Source organism: Calidris pugnax, unplaced genomic scaffold (genome assembly GCF_001431845.1).
Source record: "Calidris pugnax isolate Ruff unplaced genomic scaffold, ASM143184v1 scaffold39, whole genome shotgun sequence".
Taxonomy (NCBI): domain Eukaryota; kingdom Metazoa; phylum Chordata; class Aves; order Charadriiformes; family Scolopacidae; genus Calidris; species Calidris pugnax.
The window spans coordinates 6433293-6451728 of NW_015090828.1; the positions used below are offsets into that span (position 1 = coordinate 6433293).

General features: G+C 39.9%; 2 protein-coding genes across 3 annotated transcripts in view; both read left to right on the forward strand.

Moving 5' to 3' along the window:
* REEP3 (receptor accessory protein 3) overlaps positions 1–10076 on the forward strand; it is a 39353-nt gene extending 29277 nt beyond the window's left edge. Inside the window, exons 6-8 of the mRNA XM_014940551.1 lie at positions 2137–2284; positions 4748–4899; positions 6201–10076. Of these exons, the coding sequence (XP_014796037.1) occupies positions 2137–2284; positions 4748–4899; positions 6201–6257 (357 nt within the window). The 3' untranslated portion in view covers positions 6258–10076. The remainder of the gene's footprint in view (positions 1–2136; positions 2285–4747; positions 4900–6200) is intronic.
* Positions 10077–12061: 1985 nt separating this feature from the next.
* Positions 12062–18436, forward strand: part of LOC106887160 (solute carrier family 22 member 15-like) — a 43754-nt gene continuing 37379 nt past the window's right edge. For both annotated transcript variants that reach the window (XM_014940581.1, XM_014940580.1), the window contains exon 1: positions 12062–12151. In XM_014940581.1, the coding sequence (XP_014796067.1) occupies positions 12062–12151 (90 nt within the window). The remainder of the gene's footprint in view (positions 12152–18436) is intronic.

Consider the following 18436-nt stretch of genomic DNA (forward strand, 5'->3'; position numbering starts at 1 on the left):
ATACCATGACTTTTTTCCCCTTAGAAAAACAAAATTCTGTAACTAAAAGCTGCACTGCAAAAATAAGCTGAATGTTCCCAGCTTGGATCTAGACCTTGATATCTACAGTGTAATAATGTGTCTTTCTGTACTTCTGTTACTGGGCAAATGCAGCTTCTGTCACTATTTTGTAGTAAGTTCTGTCCACACTCAGTGGTTGGAGTTGTGCTGAATTTATTTGGATTGTGCTGAGAACCAACTGTGTCCATTTTATGCGTTCATCAGTGTGCAGTGATTTGAGACCTGAGTCCATTTGTGTCTGTTGAAGCAGAGGATGCAGACTGATCAACAGGTTTATATGTTATAGCAGATACTGTAAGCTGTTTTTTGTCAAAAAAAGCAGTCCTGTCTCTTCAGTTCTTTTTCTCAAGTGTTCTAACAACTGACTGTTACTTCTCAGGCATATCTGGTTCCTGATTTGATTTACTGTCCAAATGCTTTTTAAAGCAAGAACTGGAGTAATGGAAGGACAGGATTCCTGCTTTAAGGCCAAGCAGACCTGCCGTAAATAAGCCATTTTAGGGAATAAAATCAATTTCAGAATTTCTACAGTAGTTCATACACAGACTGTGCAGTGTCAGTAGTGTACTTCAAATCAAAGGCAAGCAGCGGTGGTGTTCTTGAGAACTGCCGCTCATCCCACATAAAAGTAGGAAGAACTAGAAAAGTAAAGGCTTCTTCTTCTCTCATAGGAAACCCTTTCCTTATTATTTTCTTAAGCCACGAAAGGTGGTGTAACAATTAAAATCTGTTCTTGCCTGTGTAGCACACTGTCTTGGCTTTATATGTTGTACTAATGACCAGGCAATTAGAAAATAAGTATTAGGTTTCAGCCACTCTCCCTCCTCCGGCACCTTTGGCGGTCACACAAGCTTAAGGAGTATCATTCTGTCTCTTCACTTTACATGGCTATTTTTAACATGGAATTATTTAGGGTTCTGGTCTACCATCTGCAAACAGTTGTTGCCATGAGAGTGGGAACAAATGGCTGGAGAACTGCCTTATGCTGGTACTGTTGTGGACAGGGGTGTGGAATTGTACCTGGATTTCTGGTACTGTTGGCTAACGTAATGCTCAAATGGGGAATTTTACACAAAAGCTTCACTTGTAAGAATGAGACAAAATCTTGAACCCTTGCTTGAAGTGGGTTTCATGCACAGGCTTGTCAGCCTTCCTTTAAAATGTTTTTGGTTTTTTTTTCCCTCATTTGCCAGAGATGGAAGAATTGAATGTTATTTTAACATGATATTGAGTAATGTGCTTGTCCTTTTAGTTGCTTATACAATAAATTAAGTTTCAATGCTGTAAGATCATCTGGTGTAAGATGAAAAAGCTGCTTGACAATCCTCCTTTCCAAGGGGGACTTTCTGTGTGTCCCTTAAAGAAAAGATGTAAAGGCAGTCGGAGAAGGAATACCAATGCTCAAATGTGATTAACTATCCTTATATGTAGCATTAGATTTTGGGTTGATACTAAGTCAGTAAAGCTACATTAGCAAGAGAAGGTGTTAGCCAGTAGTCCAGGCAGGACCTCTTTGGTTTGTGGTTTCAAGTTTCTGTCGACTAGAGCTTCTGCAGTGCTGCCAGTTTCTCAGTTACTTGAGTTTATGTTACAGAGTGTGTGTTTAACACTTTTTTTTCCCTTTCTTATGCATATTGAAATTTGTAGAGGGTGAAAAAATAGAAGGGCAGAAATCTTTATCTTCAACCAAGCTTTTTAAAACTAAAGTGTTAAAGCCACTGTCGTGCTACCTAGCGCTGCTATGGAGGTATGATTGAAGGGAATTGAGCATTTCTGATGGGTTTTTTTGAACACTTCCCCTCACCCCAAAAGCCTTTATTTGCTCAGATTAAAGGAGTGAAATAAGATATTTGTAATGAAATTGCTAGTTTATCTGTAACTTTTTGGTCTAGAAGCATTATACAGTTAAGCTTGGGTAAAAGCAGTGCTTAAAGCAAATGTAAATCTGCCGCATGCTGATGTTTAATGAACTTTGTAGTGCAACAAGGAAGCATGGGCTTAAATATCCTAACCCAGCTTGAACAGCAAAGTCAAACTCTGCTTCATTTTTTTAAAGATTGTGTTGTTGTATTTCAGAGTCAAGGTGCGATAACTGAGAAGCTGAGAAGTTTCAGCATGCATGATTTGACTACTATACAAGGAGATGAGCCGGTAGGACAGAGGCCCTACCAGACATTGCCAGAAGCAAAAAAGAAAACCAGAGCCTCTGCAAGTGAATCTTCAGGTAAGTATCTATCTATTTTTTTTTTGAGCTAGAAGAACAATTCACCGAAGACTGAAGGTGAGTTGGGGAAGATGGGAAAGCAGAAATATATTAACCCTAGTTAGAAATGGAAAGGCCCTCAAAGAATTCTACTGAATTTGGACAGAGTTGACTTGAGCAAGATATATTACAGCACTTGAGAAATGCTACCTGGGTTATTTTCTTCTCACAGCCACTAACAGTACAGTCATACTGTACTCCTGTCTTTGCCGATTAGCAATGAGAATTCCTTGCCAAAGTAAAGCTTAATTGTAAGTGAAAAAACCTTTATGATTAAGTGGTGTTTCTGTGACATGTACAAAAAATTATACATGAAAATTTATGGAAGTTCACTAAATAGCAAGAGAAAATTAATGGAAACAAATTCAGTAGGTTTGTAGTAATAGTTCAAAATACAAAATTGCTTGTCGTGATGGGAATAATGAAGGCATTAAGTTATGATAACTGCTATCTTGACTGCACATCAACACCCAAAAGATGGTGTGTGGTAACCAATCTATATTTTTGTGGAGATGCTTTTAGTCTTATTTTTTATTATTATATTACATATTATTATCATAATCATAACTTTGCTGTTGAGCCAATGGTGCTTGAAGGAAGGTTTCAGTGGAAGGTTGTCAGTTGCACCTTTTAAATGCTGAGGCTCCAATGTTAAGTAGTTGATATTTCCCACAAATGAAATAGCTCTGGTCTATTTACTTCCTTTTTGCCTAAGCCTGTCATTTTCACTCATCCCTCCACTTGGAGGAGGGGTGGTGCTTGTGGAGCACAAGGAATTCCAGGTGTCACATGATAGGTAGCCCCTGGTGTTTCTGAGGAGTAAATGGCCACCTGAATGGCCCTAAGCTGAATTACTAATTGAGCCCAGAAGGTATCATGTGCAGGTGAGTGCAAAGAAAGGGGATACTGGCTAGAGAGAAAGCCTGTGAATTCATCAAGAGTTTAATTTGGCATGATATCACTGCAGCTGTTATGCAGGGGCTCTTATTTAGTAATAGAGTATTAGTTATCTATCTGAAATAGCTTGAAAATGCTCCAAAATCCTTTTTTTTTTTTTTTAATTACTCAGTCACAGATTGTACTGTGTAAATAACCACTGATGGTCACATTTCAGTCTCATAAGTCAAAATGCTTTTTTAGAGCTAGTATAAGTTAATTGTTCCTACTCCTGCACCCAAACGTAGTGTACACCTCTTCTGTTTTCTTTGAAGCTGCTTCAGCATTAGAGATTTAAAATAAGAACAAACCATGGATAGACTTAGGAGCACTATGTAGTGATATTTCATTGTACTTAACAGATAATTATTTTTTTGTGTGATCTGAGCCAGGAGTTCCTTTGCAAATCAGTTGAAAAGACCTAGTTGTGGAAGAACATTGATCATAGGATGCTGAGCTGCCAGTATGCTTGCTGTGAAAAAGACAATTGTGACTTTGATGCGTCAGAAGAAGTGTTATGAATAGAGATAAGGAAGTATTGGTGTCATTGCAAACATCCCTAGTCAGAAGCTCTATGAGTAACAGATGTGATTGAAATCTTCCATATTGAAAATGATGAATTGAAACTGTGAAAGGCAGAGACATGTTGCCTCCAGAATGGCAGATGAGGCAAGTCTGACTTAAGTAGCTGTGGAGTAGGTGAATCTAATTGTAATTTAAGGGAAAAAAATGAAATGACCAAAAGAAATCAATCTAATCAAGCCTAAATAAAATAGTGAAGCATAAGTTGCACATGAATAAAATTGGGTTTGGAGTCTAAAAGGTGCCTCCAAGTGTTACAGCTTGTTCATTGTGGAATGGTCTTATGAAAGGAGAGCTTGGCAGGGGCGAGGAACCAGACTATATTTGGGGTGTTTATGGTAAATCTGTGATGGGGATTCGGGGCTTTTGGGCTCCAAGGGCTTCAGCGCGAGTTTTTAAGCAGTTTGCGCCCTCTAGCGAGAAGCCTTGGGAATAATCTTGGTCCTATCTTTGCTGGATGTAAACACATGATACTGTATCTTTCTGAGCATTTTGGTATTAAGTATGCAGAGAGTATGCAAGTACGTAGAAAGATCAAATGAATCCTTGGAAGGGGCCTTTAAAGATTATCTAGTTCAACCCCCCTCCGTGGGGATTGTGGCTGAAAATCTCAAGTACTTCTCAAGATGACCACTGAGGTTTTTGCAGTTCTGTGTAAGGCAGAAGATGGTAGCAGATTGGAGGCTTGACCTTTGACAATTAAAGGATCACTGCATTACGTATCTGTGGACATGATTGTAAGTATCAAGCTCCTGGCAGACGAGATGTTTAGCTGTTCTGAAACAGCTGGCAAACTGACCATATTGTTTAAAAGAATAGGGGATGTGTGTTAAAGATGAAACTCATGGATTTCTTCAAAATTATAGCTGCTGCTTATTAAACATTTTTATTAAACTGTTTTTAAAGGTTACAAAACTCCATTGGAAAAAAATCCTGGAGATGATAAAACAGATGAAGAGATGGAGGGGACACATTCAGAGGATGAAATGTTTGCTCAGAGAGGCCTTCGAAGAACGCAGAGCATGAAATCTGTGAAAACTATTAAAGGCCGTAAAGAGGCAAGTGTGACCATAGAATTGTCTGGGTTGGGAGGGACCTTTCAGCTCATCTAATCCAACCATCAACCTAATGCTGGCAAAAACCCTCACTAAACCATACTGCAAAGCAGTATGTTTGCCTGTCTTTTAAGTACCTCTAGGGATGACGGTTCTACCACTTCCCTGGGCAGCCTGTTCCAATGCTTAACAACCCTTTCAGTCTAAAAACTTTTCCTAATATCCAATCTAAACCCCCCCTGCCCCAGTACAACTTGAGGCCACTTCATCTTGTCCTGTTGCTGGTTACTTCAGAGAAGAGATAGGTGCCACCTTGTTACAACCTCCTTTCAGGTGGTTGTAGAGCATGATAAGGTCTCCCCTCAGCCTCATTTTCTCCAGCCAAAATAACCCTGATTATCTCAGCTGCTCATCAGAAGACTTGTTCTCCAGACCCCTCACCAGCTTCATTGCCCTTCCCTGGACTCACTCCAGCACCTCTATGTCTGTCTTCTAGTGAGAGGCCCAAAACTGAACATAGCACTTGAGGTGGGGCCCCACCAGTATCAAATACAGGGGAAATAATCTTAGTTAAGTATTGAGCTTGATTTTTAAAATGTACCTTGAGGTTTTTTTGTAGTGCAGATTTTTTTTTCCTTAATCTTAGAGGGGTTATCAACTATTACTGGATTGTAGAATGCTAAATGGAGAAGGAAGTATGTGATAACAATGGTTAAGCTTGGATTTTTTGTACTTCGGGGTTTTTTAAGGGCAATACATGAATGCAATTAACTAAGCAAGGAAAAAGGGAGGAGGAGATGAACTAGACTCTGTGCTTGGAATACTAATGCTGACACCAGCAAGCCCAAAATCCAGGAACTACTCACCTTGAAAGGGGTGTAGATTGCAGTATTGTCATCTGCATTTGCATGTCTTGGTTGTGCACACTTAAACATCTGCAATTTAATGGATTAAAGAAGATTCAGAATTGTTTAGTTTCCATAGACATATTGGCCTGCTTTGACTTGGAACCCACAAAGTGAAGATTCAAAGTGCTTTATTTCTCTGTGTCACAACATTTAAAGATACTTCAGGATAAATATTTTTTGTGTAAGTCTGGGAAAACAGTTGAGACTTACCCTTCTTGCCCAATTCTCTTGAAACTGTATGTTGTTCAGTCATAGGTAGATGCTCTTAGTGAATCTGTGGAGTGTCCAAAGCACATTAACGGTGCTTACTAGATTGGCTTAGTGGAAAGGTACTTAATATTCCTGCCTGAAGTGATGTCAAGTCTTGTTAAATTATAATTTTTTTTTTCCCCTCAGATACGGTATGGATCATTGAAATACAGAATAAAGAAGAGACCCGCCGTATACTTCTAAGCGTATTGCACAATGCCTGCAAGACAAACTGCTGTATTATAATAACTTGAATTCAGTGTGTCGAGTGTTAAAGATCTATGTATGATTCATATAATGAGTATGTATGAATAGATACGGTAGGACTTGGTTTTATGAACCGAAATGGTTGGTAAAGTACTGCTCTGCTTTTCTTTAATTGCTTATTGTTTAGACTTAAATCTGGACAAGTTACAGTATGAATTTCAGCACTCCTTAAATGGGAGTTAAATGAGTAATAGGAAACAGCCTTTTTCCAGAGGTACTGAACAGACCGAAATAATTACAACTCTGATTGAAATAGCAGAAGTTGTAAGTGTTTGGAACTTGTGAAGATCGAACCCATAGTGTCCCTAAGTTTACATGGAAAGATAGGTATACTTGAACTATTTTGCTGAACTACAATTCCTGGAAAGGCCTTTGTGTAATTTGGAAATCTACAGTTTAAAGGACAGTAGATAATGGTGGGGAAGGAAATGGAAAGACAAGGTAGATATCATACATCCTTAAGATCATCTTCTTGCATCATATTGCCAAGTTTAACAAATTTATATTAATAGGTGCAAACTGGGGGGACATTTAGCACTTTATGCAAAACTGTACAGTTTTGCACACTCTTACTGATTTACAGCTGCACATGTCATTTTAGTAACTTCTTAAGTAGGTTAAGCTTATCTTTTTGAATGCCAGCATTTCTTGTATTTCAAGGTCTTTTTAGAACTTGCCTTGATTGCTTAAGCACACTTAGAATGCTGTAGATAATTGCTACTAACAATTAACAATATTATCAGGTGCCTTTCTATGTATTACAGGGCTGTGTGGGTTTTTGTGTGGGGTTTTTGTGTTTTGTGGGGGGTTTTCTTTGTTGTTTTGTGTCTGTCTTCCTCCTTCACCTAGAGAGATGTAACATGATTTAAGTCAGTTTTTGGTTAAAATTGTGGTAAGCAAAACTTGTAGCAATTCCAGTGATAGCCCTCAGGGATCTGATCAGCCCATCAGCTGTGTATTAAAGTCATGCTGACATGAAGGCATGTATGGTAGATAATTCAGGCCCTGGTTTGGTTTTGCTCTGCATTGTTTTAAGGGTGAATATATATATATATGAATGTGTATATATATTTCATATCATATGTAGATTCTAAAATTGGCTGTGTAGTACTTATTGCTAAAGTTATTACTGAAATATTTACATGCGGATAACTTTTTCTAGAAGTCTAGCTGATTTAGTCAGCCATTTTAACTTAGAGTCCCATGGCGTAACTGTTTGCACAGAGATCAATTTTGGAATGTCTTTCAAGGCAGGGACCTGTCAAAATGACTTTTGGAGGTCCCCTTTGGTTCTACTTTCTGCAATTCTGAGAATTAGGCTGACTTTCTGTGTAACATATATTTCTACTGTGGATTCAGGGAGCAAACACTCACTTTTGTAGATTTCATTTTATTACTTGGCAAGGGGAGAGATGGCATTAGTTTCCTTGAAGAGAAAAATGCTATGTGATATCTCTTATCCTGGGATGTTGGACTCCTTCCTCCAGGTATGCCAGTCACCTCCAAGTCTACTGCAGTGCTTTAAACAAATTCTTAAGGCTTGGGCCTTCTGCAGTTCTTTTTCCTTATATTACAGCTGTAGCAGGTTCACTGCTGGCAGGTTCTGTTACTATATTCTGGCATTTGAAGTAGTCTTCTGTAGACTTTGGGCCAGGGTTGGAATTGTATGGATTAAAATGCAGCTGGTCTGTGTTAGCCCTGCATTACTCACTTGCTATTGTAGACATGTGTAAGCCAAGCACAAACCCTTGGTCAAACATAACAATACTGATGGTGCGATGCTCTTAGCATCTCTGAGGAAGTTAAATGCTTTAGTAAGAAGTTGCACCAATCCATATGTCATTAATAGGCCAAAACCTGTATTACTTTACTCAAAGATGCAGTACCAGAAGAAGGAAGGCTGCTGTCTCCCAAATGAGCCTAGTGCAAAAATCCCATCCTCTAACCAAAACTGCAAGTTGTGATCTAGCTTTTATAAGGAGATGCAAATGCAAAAGCCTCAGTTTCCTCTACCCTCTTACATCTCGCCCCTCTTTGAAAATTAGAACTAACCTGGGCCTTGGGTGGAATCTCTTAACTCTTACACTCCAGTTGAGGGTCCTCCTTGAGCACTTGCCACCACATCTTGCTTTAACTCATCATGTTTGTTTTACTGGCAAGCATGCCAATAAAATTGTCATCTTTCTACAAATCAGAACCTGCATGAAGGAGCAGGGTAAGCCCTTCTTTCAAAATAATTCCTGTTACAGCTCCATGTAGACCATATTTTGGGTCTTGTGCTCTTTTCGCATTTCCAGGGCTGGAGATCATTTGAGTAGTTTGGGCTTTGCCACACTCATGGTCAGTGAGTTGTGCTACATGGTGTTATGTACTTGAGGCTGTCACTTCTGGCAGACTTAGCTTGCTCATTAAGTACTGACAAAGGCTAAAAAACCTCTCCTTTTTCTGAACTATGCATGGAGCTAGGAAAGCTGGCAGTATTATTCATATTCATTACTGTTTGCATATAAATGTACTTGTGTTCTCTCAGATACTGTCTTAAGTGATAAAATTTCCAGTGTTTTCCTGGCTGTTTTTTTAGTCTGATATCCTACTGTAAAATTCTTTTCTTGACAGCTTGATTTTGCTCTTTGAAATAATTCATCCTGAAACTGGTTATTATCTGTTATTACACTGTATTATCTTAATTATTTTTTTCCTTGCTGTTCATTGTCAGCTGATGCTGGGCAGGGCACAATGGCATGATTAGCTTTCATCCCAATTATATGTATTTCTCTGTGTTTGTTGGATTTAGTTTCATTTGGTTTTGAACCACTACGCAATCTTTTAAACTTTGTGTACAGGGAATTTTCAAACTCTTCTGCCTTAACTGCAAAATTGATCTGTCTAGCTCTTGCTAGTAAACTTCTTGGAAAAATGTTAAAAATCAAAATTTAACCTCACATTATTTTTTGTTTGGGAATGTAAAATGTAGTTTATGTCAAACTATTACATGTTTTTATGAACAATGTGTTTCCTGACAATTGACTGATTGCCACCAACAGGATTGCTAACATAGATAAAGAAAAACTTACACAGAGGTTAAAGGTACTTTAAAAGAGAATATGTATTTCTTGTTAAATGATTTTAAGGTTTCAAGCCTTCCCAAAATATATCTGAACTGACTCGGATTTCTTTGCAAGAAATGTTAAAATGCACAGTTTGAGATAAGGATTAAACTGATGGTCTCAGTTGCACATAAACTTAGGCCAGACTTCAATTACAAGGTAATTTCCAATATTAGCTACTTAATGCTAATTGCTTTGCTATCTGAAAGCAATTGAATATTATCCAAGATACCTTTTGCAAACTACTATGGGTTTTAAAATTAACACAAGATAATTTGGTTAAACAGAATGGTGGAGTAAATGCTAGATGCATTTTAATGCTGTTGATGACAAAAGATGCATTTTATTTTTGGTGTTGCATTTATTAATGGAAAGTTGGTATTCTAAAGTATTTTTCTACAAAAATGTGTTTGTGCAAAGGCAGTACTTTAACATTTTTCAAGAACTCATATTTTTAAATGCTACAGACCAGAGACTGTCTATGTTGAGACTGAAGTTAGTAGCTTTAAAAAAATGCAATGTAAGCTTTAATTTTTATATTTTAATAATAACTTGCTGTCAACTTGTTTACATATTTGTAGGAGGGAAAGCTTCATTATGCATTGACTTATCTTGATACTATCTTTAATAAATGCTGCTTTGAACAGGATGCAGTGGATATTTTATTACCTGAATTATGATTAACAAGTCAGTCACTGTCATCTGTATTCTGTGATTTATTATAACAATTCCAGTACTGAAACAGCCTCTCAGAATTTTGAGGAGACTTTTGAAACTGTTCAAAGTATGACACAACTCGTAAAACTCAAGCAAAAAACCTCAGTAACCCCATTTTCTGGACCTTCTTCACAAAGCTTCCCGACTTAATGCATCAAAGGAAAGAATTGCTTGATACAGTAAATTGAGGAGAAAGACTTGAAAACAACTATTTACTGCTAGTGTCTCCTAAGCATTTTGAAAATATTTCCCAGAAGTACAGACTGACTGTGAGGGGCCTTGCAGTGCTTCAGTTCTGAATGTCAGAACAGTTGATACAGTACAAACCCCCTGCCTACTGAAGAAATTGTGGATGTCAGAAAGCAATGCTGACTTATTTTTTTTTTCCCCCCTTTATTTGTTCAACTGATGTTTAGCAGGGAGCAGGAGCATTTGTGCATGTGGGCTAAAAGCTGTCTTTCTGCTGTCTGAGGTGATGCTGGTGAGACCTGCTCAGGGCATGATTATCTGCTGATGCTAAAATAGCGCTGGTACGTATGTCCTAGGCTGAAAAGATGAAGCGGATGCAGCAATGGTGACAGTCTGGGGCGGCTTTTTTTTTTTCTTTTTGAGACCTTGTGATGTGCATTTTTGACACTTATGTGGGAAAACAGATGATTGAACATGAGGGGGAACCTAATTGGTCTTGTAAAATCAGTAGACTTCCAAAGTTATTTTCATGCTTTCTGTAGATGTGTTCAGGAACAAGCCAGGAACTGCCTTGTTTATGTCTGCCTGCCTTTGCCAAGGTTCAGCAGCAGATTGCTCTGTTTGAATTAGGGTAGGAATCAGGAGAGCAGCTGGAGCAGAGGCTGTAAAGACTTCAAATAAAACCTAGGATTTCACTACCGTCTGCTAATGTATGCTGACGACGTGGATGAGGAAGCTCAGAAATTATTTAGAAAGCTGCTTTTATCCATGCTGTCACAGTTCCAAGGTAAGCAGCACTTTGACCCTTGCTTAGCTCTTCCTGGGCAACGTACCCACTGTCGCGTGGCACTCGCTGCTTTCTTGGTGAGCTGCACTGTCCCATCTAGTTTTTCTGCTAATTTTAATTTTCTGGGACTAAAAATACAAAGGGGATGTAATCCTAATTTACTGCCTCAAAGGAAAGAATTTCTTGGTATAGCTAATGGGGGAAAGACTTAATCCCAAAGAGAAGACTTAAAAAAAAAATAAAAAATATCAGAGCCACCCCTATATAAAGCTAGCATAGTATAGCTGCATCTTTAACATGATGATAGGAAGAATGCAAGCATGACCATGTGTATTGCAGTCCTGAAGGAATTTCACCAAAGGCCACTTGCTGTGCTTTTGTCAAACCCCTTTTCCCCAGCCCTAATTAATAATACTTCATGTCTCTGTTCTTAATACCAGAATTGCCAGCCTAGCTGGAGTTCCTCCTGTTGTCCACAGGATCTGGAGCTTTTAGGTGGCACTCTGCAAACCGGGTGGAAGCCACGGGGCGAACAGAAGGTTTATGGTAGTTTAATTGGTTTTATTCAATCAGCAAGTGGAGGGGACTTGTTCTGTGGGTGCTGGAGACAGCAGCCGGGGGGGACGGGGGGAGGGAAGGCTGCAGAGCAAAATGATCCCTCGGGAGCAGCCTGCAATGTACCTGGGCTGGATTAAATCCTGATTATCTCTTAATAAACCGAGGTGAGGGGAGAGGGGGGGAGGCTCCCATTTTCAGGCAGCTCCGGGGCTGAGCTGTGCCGTTCTCTCCTCTGGCCTTTTTGGAGGGGCCGTGTGGCCGCCTCCCCTTCCAGGGGTGGCCTCGGATCGCCCCGAGATGGCTTAGTTTGTGGGTAATTAATGACTAGCGGAGGAGCGGGGGCTGCGGGCGGGGCGGGGCGGGCGGCGTGTGGCGGGCGGGCCATGGCGCTGGGGCTGGAGGAGGCCTTCGGGGCGGCGGGGGAGTTCGGCGGCGGGCAGCGGCGGCTCACCGCCTTCCTGGTGCTCCTGCAGGTGAGGAGGAACCGGGGGGGTCCGTCTGCCGTCCCTCCGCGGGGCTTCCCTCCGTTTTTGGGGTGGTACCTCTCGGGGGGAGGACGGGGAGGCAGCCCGCCCCGAGCAGCCAACGTCCTCCGGGATATCACCTCCTCCCGGCTCCGTGTGCGCTGCCGGAGGAGGGTTCGGGGGGGTTCAAACCTCGTGCTGGTCCCAGCGCGGCTCTGGCGGGTCTTTTCAAACTTTGTGATATTGTTTTTCCTGATTTCTGCGCCGATCTTCCGCTTCTCGCCGGGTGCTGCGGGGCGGGAGGAAATGGAGCCCCGCCGAGCGGCGGGGGGGTTGGGGGCTGTGGTTCGTGGGACGGGTTTTTTTTTTTTTTGGTTTTTTTGTTTTGTTTGTTTATTGGGTTTTTTTTTTGTTTGTTTTGATTTGGTTTTTTGTTGTTGTTGCTGCTTTATTATTTTTATCTCTTGCGAGAAGTGGTTTGCAGGGCGCTGTCTTTAAATAGCATCCACGCCCCCGCGCACAAACACTCCTCTGTTTGGCTCCCTTGGTTTCTCCCCAACAGGCTTCCTCCTGCCACGGCACTTCTGCATTTTGAACTAAAACCCTCTTGGGAGGGAGGGAGGCTGCAGGGTTTTGTTGATAATTTCTTTCTGCAAGAACATCCGAGGTGAGCACAGGGTGGAATGGCTCGCTGAAAATATGCCCAGCCACATCTGCCACCCAAAGACTTGTGGCTCAAGGAGGGAAGCTATTCTATATTCAAAACACTTCCGTCAGTGGTAACGTGCTAAAAATCACCAATATGTGGATATGCTTAAGGATGATCTTATTTTAAGTTAGAAAAAATCACATGCAAAGCCCGGAAGACATTCAAAGTATTCAAAGTATCTTCAAACCCATAGGTTCATGAATAAATATTCTCATAAGTGTTTCTTTATGAAAAATCTTTATTATTCCTGCACATTCCAGTTCTGATAACCAGGTTAAATTTTCACTCTCTGCATTGGAAAGAACTAGCAGAGACTTTCTTTTATTACTTCTGCACATTCTAGTTCTCCTGATAACCAGGTTGAAGTTTCAGTCTCTGCATTGGAAAGAACTAGCAGAGACTTCTAAAAATACAATCTTATATTTCTTTTTAACTCGTCACCACGGGTTACGTTCTTCAAAAACAGTCAGTAAATTATTTATTTGTAATAATAATCTTGGTCTAAGTATTAGATCTTGGCTGTGAAACGAGGATGAGGGTCTTAGTGCCTTCCCTTCCTGTGCCTGGCTACAAAACAGCAAAAGGACAAGCTGAAGAACTTTGCAAGAGGAAGGGGGTGTCAAGACAAAGCTTTCATTGAAAGTGCTCCAGCATCCTGGGGGTGGTACCCGCTGCTCCCAGCTGCCTCAGTGATCACATCTGGGATTTAAACACAGTAGACTGTGTTTTGTTTGTGATGCTGGGTAAAGGGAAATCGTTAATTGATAATGACAAGCTTAGAGTGTTCCATCAGGTGACCTTGGGATTGTTTAGGGTAAATGATTCTGTCTTATTTCAAGGTGTATGTGGCCTGTCAGTCGATGCTTATTGTGCTTGTGGGAGCTGTGCCTGAGTATCATATAGACCAAGAAGTAATTCCAGCGAGCAGAGCTGAGCTTGCCAGGCACATCCATTTTGTGGACAACTTCACATCTATCGTGACTGAGGCAAGTACTTCCGTCGTGACTGAACGTTTCTGCTCTCGGGATTTGTGCCACTGGTGCAGGATGTGGGGCTTGGGGTAATGTTTTGTTTATGCTACTAAAATTAGTGGAACCCACCCATGTGCCTCTCTTATTTTATTACTATTTTTAAGTCTGAAAGTATATGACTAAATTATTGGTTTTGCTTTCCTAGCGTAAGTCTAATACTTATTAATTTAGGGTAAACTTCCTTTCTATTATTTATTTTGGCTTCAGCTTTCTTTACCTTCAGATGTTTTACTAAGTCATTACTAATGAAGAATGATCATTTAACTACAGTTTATAATTGGGAATTTAGGATGAGCTCCTCCTAATAATTTGATTTCTACCAAGAAAAGGTTCAATTTGTCGAGTGTGCACAATCTGCGTGCAAGCTTTACCACCAGCTGTATCTGTTTCTCACAGAAGATAAAGACTAAAACTAGTATGAAAACGAAACTCATGCACCACATGTCTGGGTATTTTTAGTGTGTGGTGAGAGCGGGAGATGGAACAGATTGGAGTTTGCCGAGTGGGACAGAAGCTTGACCCTTCGTCCTCACGCCTTGTGGATTCCATGCAAAAGGCTGCGTTTGCTTTCTGCTGGTCCCTGGGCTACAATCACTCAGGCGAGCACCGGTGACCTAAGCCTTGCTGCTGGTGCCAGAAAAAGGACTATGTGGGTGGTTTGGCTTGTGGTGTGAGCTGTCAGAGCTCTGCTGATGGAGTTCTTGGAGCAGTTGTCAGTAAACTCGTATAAGACAGGTCAGCGCCTGGTGCAGCTGGTGCCAAATTTTTGCTTCCTTCCCATTATCCCAAATGTTTAATGTTTATCTTGGAAAAATGTAGTGACTAGACATAAGAAAGAATGATGTAATATTGGATCATATCCTTTGTCAGAAACAGATTTTCTTGATTGGAGTGTTTTCCGAGATCACTCTTCGGTTTGAGACTCTCAGCAGGATGTGTGATATGGGGTAGTGCTTAACTTATAATAATAAATCAGCAAATTTTAACTAATACTGTGTTTTTAAATTTAGAAGTTAGTGTCCCTGTTTCAAAAATATGTAGTAATTCTTGAGACTTACTGAAACAAATTTATGTTCCCCTTCATTTCAGTGACTTGATGGTAAGAATTCTTAAATTACATTGTTAATAGTCTTTCATGGAATCTGTAGATGCTGGCCAACATCTCGCCATATGCTAGTGGTCTAGTAACTAAATCAAGCTGCCATGTGAATTTAAAGAGCTGAGAGGATGTCTGTTTTGGTGATAGCAAAATTGGCAACGTTTTTGTTGGCAAGCTACAGTTAATTTTGACAAATATTTAACAAGTTCCTTTTGTGCAAATAAAGTAGACACATTCTTTTGAGTTATAATCTTCACAGATTATTATAGCAGGCTTATTAAAATATGAGCAACTTTGTGACACGCTAAGCAGCACAATTAATAGTTTGCAATCTTTTCTTTTGCTCTATCTCAAGAGAGGAAACTGGGTTTGTAAAGTTTATTTCCTTTATTTTGGTGTAAGTAACTGTAAGTATTTTCATTTCTGTTCCGGTTTGGCAGGGGTACTGTTCTGCTCTGGAGCACAATGAAACTTCAGAGCAGCTCTTCAGTTTTTTTCAAGAACTAATCATGGCAATTAATTTTGGTTTAACTAAGACTTGGTAAATAATAGCTCAGGCTTGGTTCATGGAAAATACAGTTGGTAGAATTGCTTGTTGATCTGGCATCAACTCGATCCCCGGCTTTAACAAGTGATGATGCTTAGGAAGGTGATTTCAGGAATGTCTTAATTGGTTATAGAAATGGTCCTTTACCTAAGTAGGTTTTTAGAACCATATTCAGAAGCATAAAGTTATTTTATCTCTGAAACACTCCGCAGCCAAGGACTGGGAGTTTGACATTTGCATGCTGTGGAGAGCTAGCACGGAGGACTTGGGCCAGCAGTGCTCTGTGCCTTGGAGAGCACATGCTGTGTTATTTTTATACTTGAAATTTCCTGAGGATTCATGCCCAGGAATATTTCATTGTTGAAGTCTCCTCAGAAAGTTAAGAAGCCGTAAGTTTCGGGGCCACATCTTTATCCAATGTGATAGGGTAGAATTTACTACCCAGCAGGGTATAGCAGAAACCAGCTGCAAACGCTGCTGCACAGGAATTTTACCTTCCCAGAGTATCCAAAAGTCCCTTAAAACTCTGAAGTGCAAGAACACTGGGTACATTAGACTAAAGAAGGTCTCCTGTGAAGGTGTTAAATCTTGTCCTGCTCCTGTGACAGGCTGCTGGGTGAGTGGAGCTGGTGGGTAACTGGGTGGATGGAGCCATGTTTTCTCAGTACTTGGCCACTTACATGAGCTCTGAGTGAAAGCACATGTTTCTAGAGATTGCTACAATTAAAAGTTTCAGTAAATTCCTAATATTCTTTGGGGACCTGTATTAATTCGAGGCAGACACTTCAGGGCTGAGGTCCTAGTATGCTGTATTGGATTTTGGTCATGGGCCTCTTCCCTTAAGCTTTTTTTTATTTAAACCTACTTATTTTTTAAAAAAAGCAAATGGGATTAGGATTCTTCTTAATTTACCCAAAGGACATAATGCAAAAGTCAGCATGACACTCATCCACTTTTGTGAAAGTAAATTTTCTAGTAAATACTGAGAAGTATTTGAAATACTCAAGTAATGATTAAAAGATTTTTTAGGGGTAAAGCTTTCATTCAATTAGTTAATTTTTTTTCTTCCTGGAAAATCATTTAGGATTTTCTGATTGCTATTCTTTCCCAGGTTGATGATGTCAGCAATGTCTGTGTAATCTCAACAATCTCAAATATGAGTGTTGATTCTCTGTTTGTAGCAGGGGGGCTGCACAAGCTCTCTGTGCCTTGCCCTGTCAGGAAGTACTATGAGTTTCGTTCCCATTTCAACCCACTCTCAGTTCATCTTCTCTTCTGACAATTTTTGGTGATGCTGCCTCAGTTTAGCTTTTGGATGAGGTAGAAAGTGCATTTCTAAAGAAAACTAATAGTTTGTTTCTAATTCTTGTTTGAGTATAAATGTATGTGCACCATAAGATACTAAAACATCAATGAGTAGTCAATAAGTAGTTCTTAGAGTTTTTATAAAACAAGGACATCTTTCCATAATCACTTCCTGCTTATCTTCTAGGGGGAGAGAAAGTAGAGAGAGATATGAATCTGTTAGGGAGGAAAAGGTATGACTATTGTTGGCTTACCTATCAAACTTTGAACAAAATTTTGATTTGATATAAAGCAGAAAGTGGGAAATGGCAAGAGAAGACCTTTCATAAATTTTGATTATTATTTTTGTGGAAGCTAGCAAGTTGGTGTTACTACTTCTAACAATAAAGAGATGCTTTTTTTTAACAGTGGTACCTAATTGAACAAGAAGCCTACAAAGTAAACCTTGCATCATCCCTGTTTTTTGCTGGATTGCTTATTGGAAATATCACATTTGGACCTTTGTCAGATAAACTGGGCAGGAAACCGGTGTATATTTCAGGTAAGATTTTTTAAAAAGGTTTTTCTTAAGCATTCTGTGTGGATAACATCATCTCTTTTCTGCCTGTGGGCCACCCTACTTGGAGGCTGCCCATGGGTCACCTGCTCCATCAATGATATGGACTCAATGATCTGTATAAGCTTATGCTCGGAGTAGAGCAGCACTAAAATTGGTTAGTGTGTGTGGGCTGAGCAGCATTAACAGCCACTGGAATATCCGTGGGAGATGAAAAAAAACCCCTGGTTTTGCTATGACTATTACTGTTGGAGCGCAGTATTCCACACGTTGCCAACCATATTGTTCCCAATAAAAATGATTTGCCTTTTTTGGAGGGGGTGGGGGAGGATGGCTTACCCTAAACATCTTTCAACCACTAAACAAGAGTGGGTTACTTGTGTCCTGGTGTTTTCCAGCTGTGTTTGCAGCCAAAGGGTCTTTTTGTTTAGTGATAACATTGTCTCAAGGCAACATCATCTTTGGCACTGCAGACCTTAAGTGTGGCTTGGAAATGATTGCAACTTTCATATGCTGTGATTTCAGAAAGCCAAATGGGAGAGATTAGAGACAAGTACTATATAGTACTCCTTACAGTCAGTAACTGACTGTGGTCTTTGCCTTTATTCTGAGTTCAAGCTGCGTCCTGTAAGTGCTAATTACATTTTATTCTCTCTTTACAGGTCTATTTTTTGATGTTGTTTTTGGGTATGTCACAGCATTGGCTCCGAATTATGACATATTTGCAGTTTCACGTTTTTTTGTTGGAATTGTGAACGGTGGAATGGCTCTTGTGTCTTTTGTCCTAACACAAGAATATGTAGGAAAATCATTTTGGTCATTTACAGGTGGGATTTGGGAATTTTAAATCATTATTACTGTGCTACATGTCGTTTTGACTATCAGTACCTTGCATTTTAAGTTTGTACCAAGTAAAGTCAGCTTGTAGCATGTGTGATGTGATTCATCCAAATTCTGACTGCTGTGGGAAAGGTGCTTGAATAAGGAAGATGTGATAAATAGTAAAACCATGTTTTTAAAATGGGTACACTGATTCCTAAAATTTCT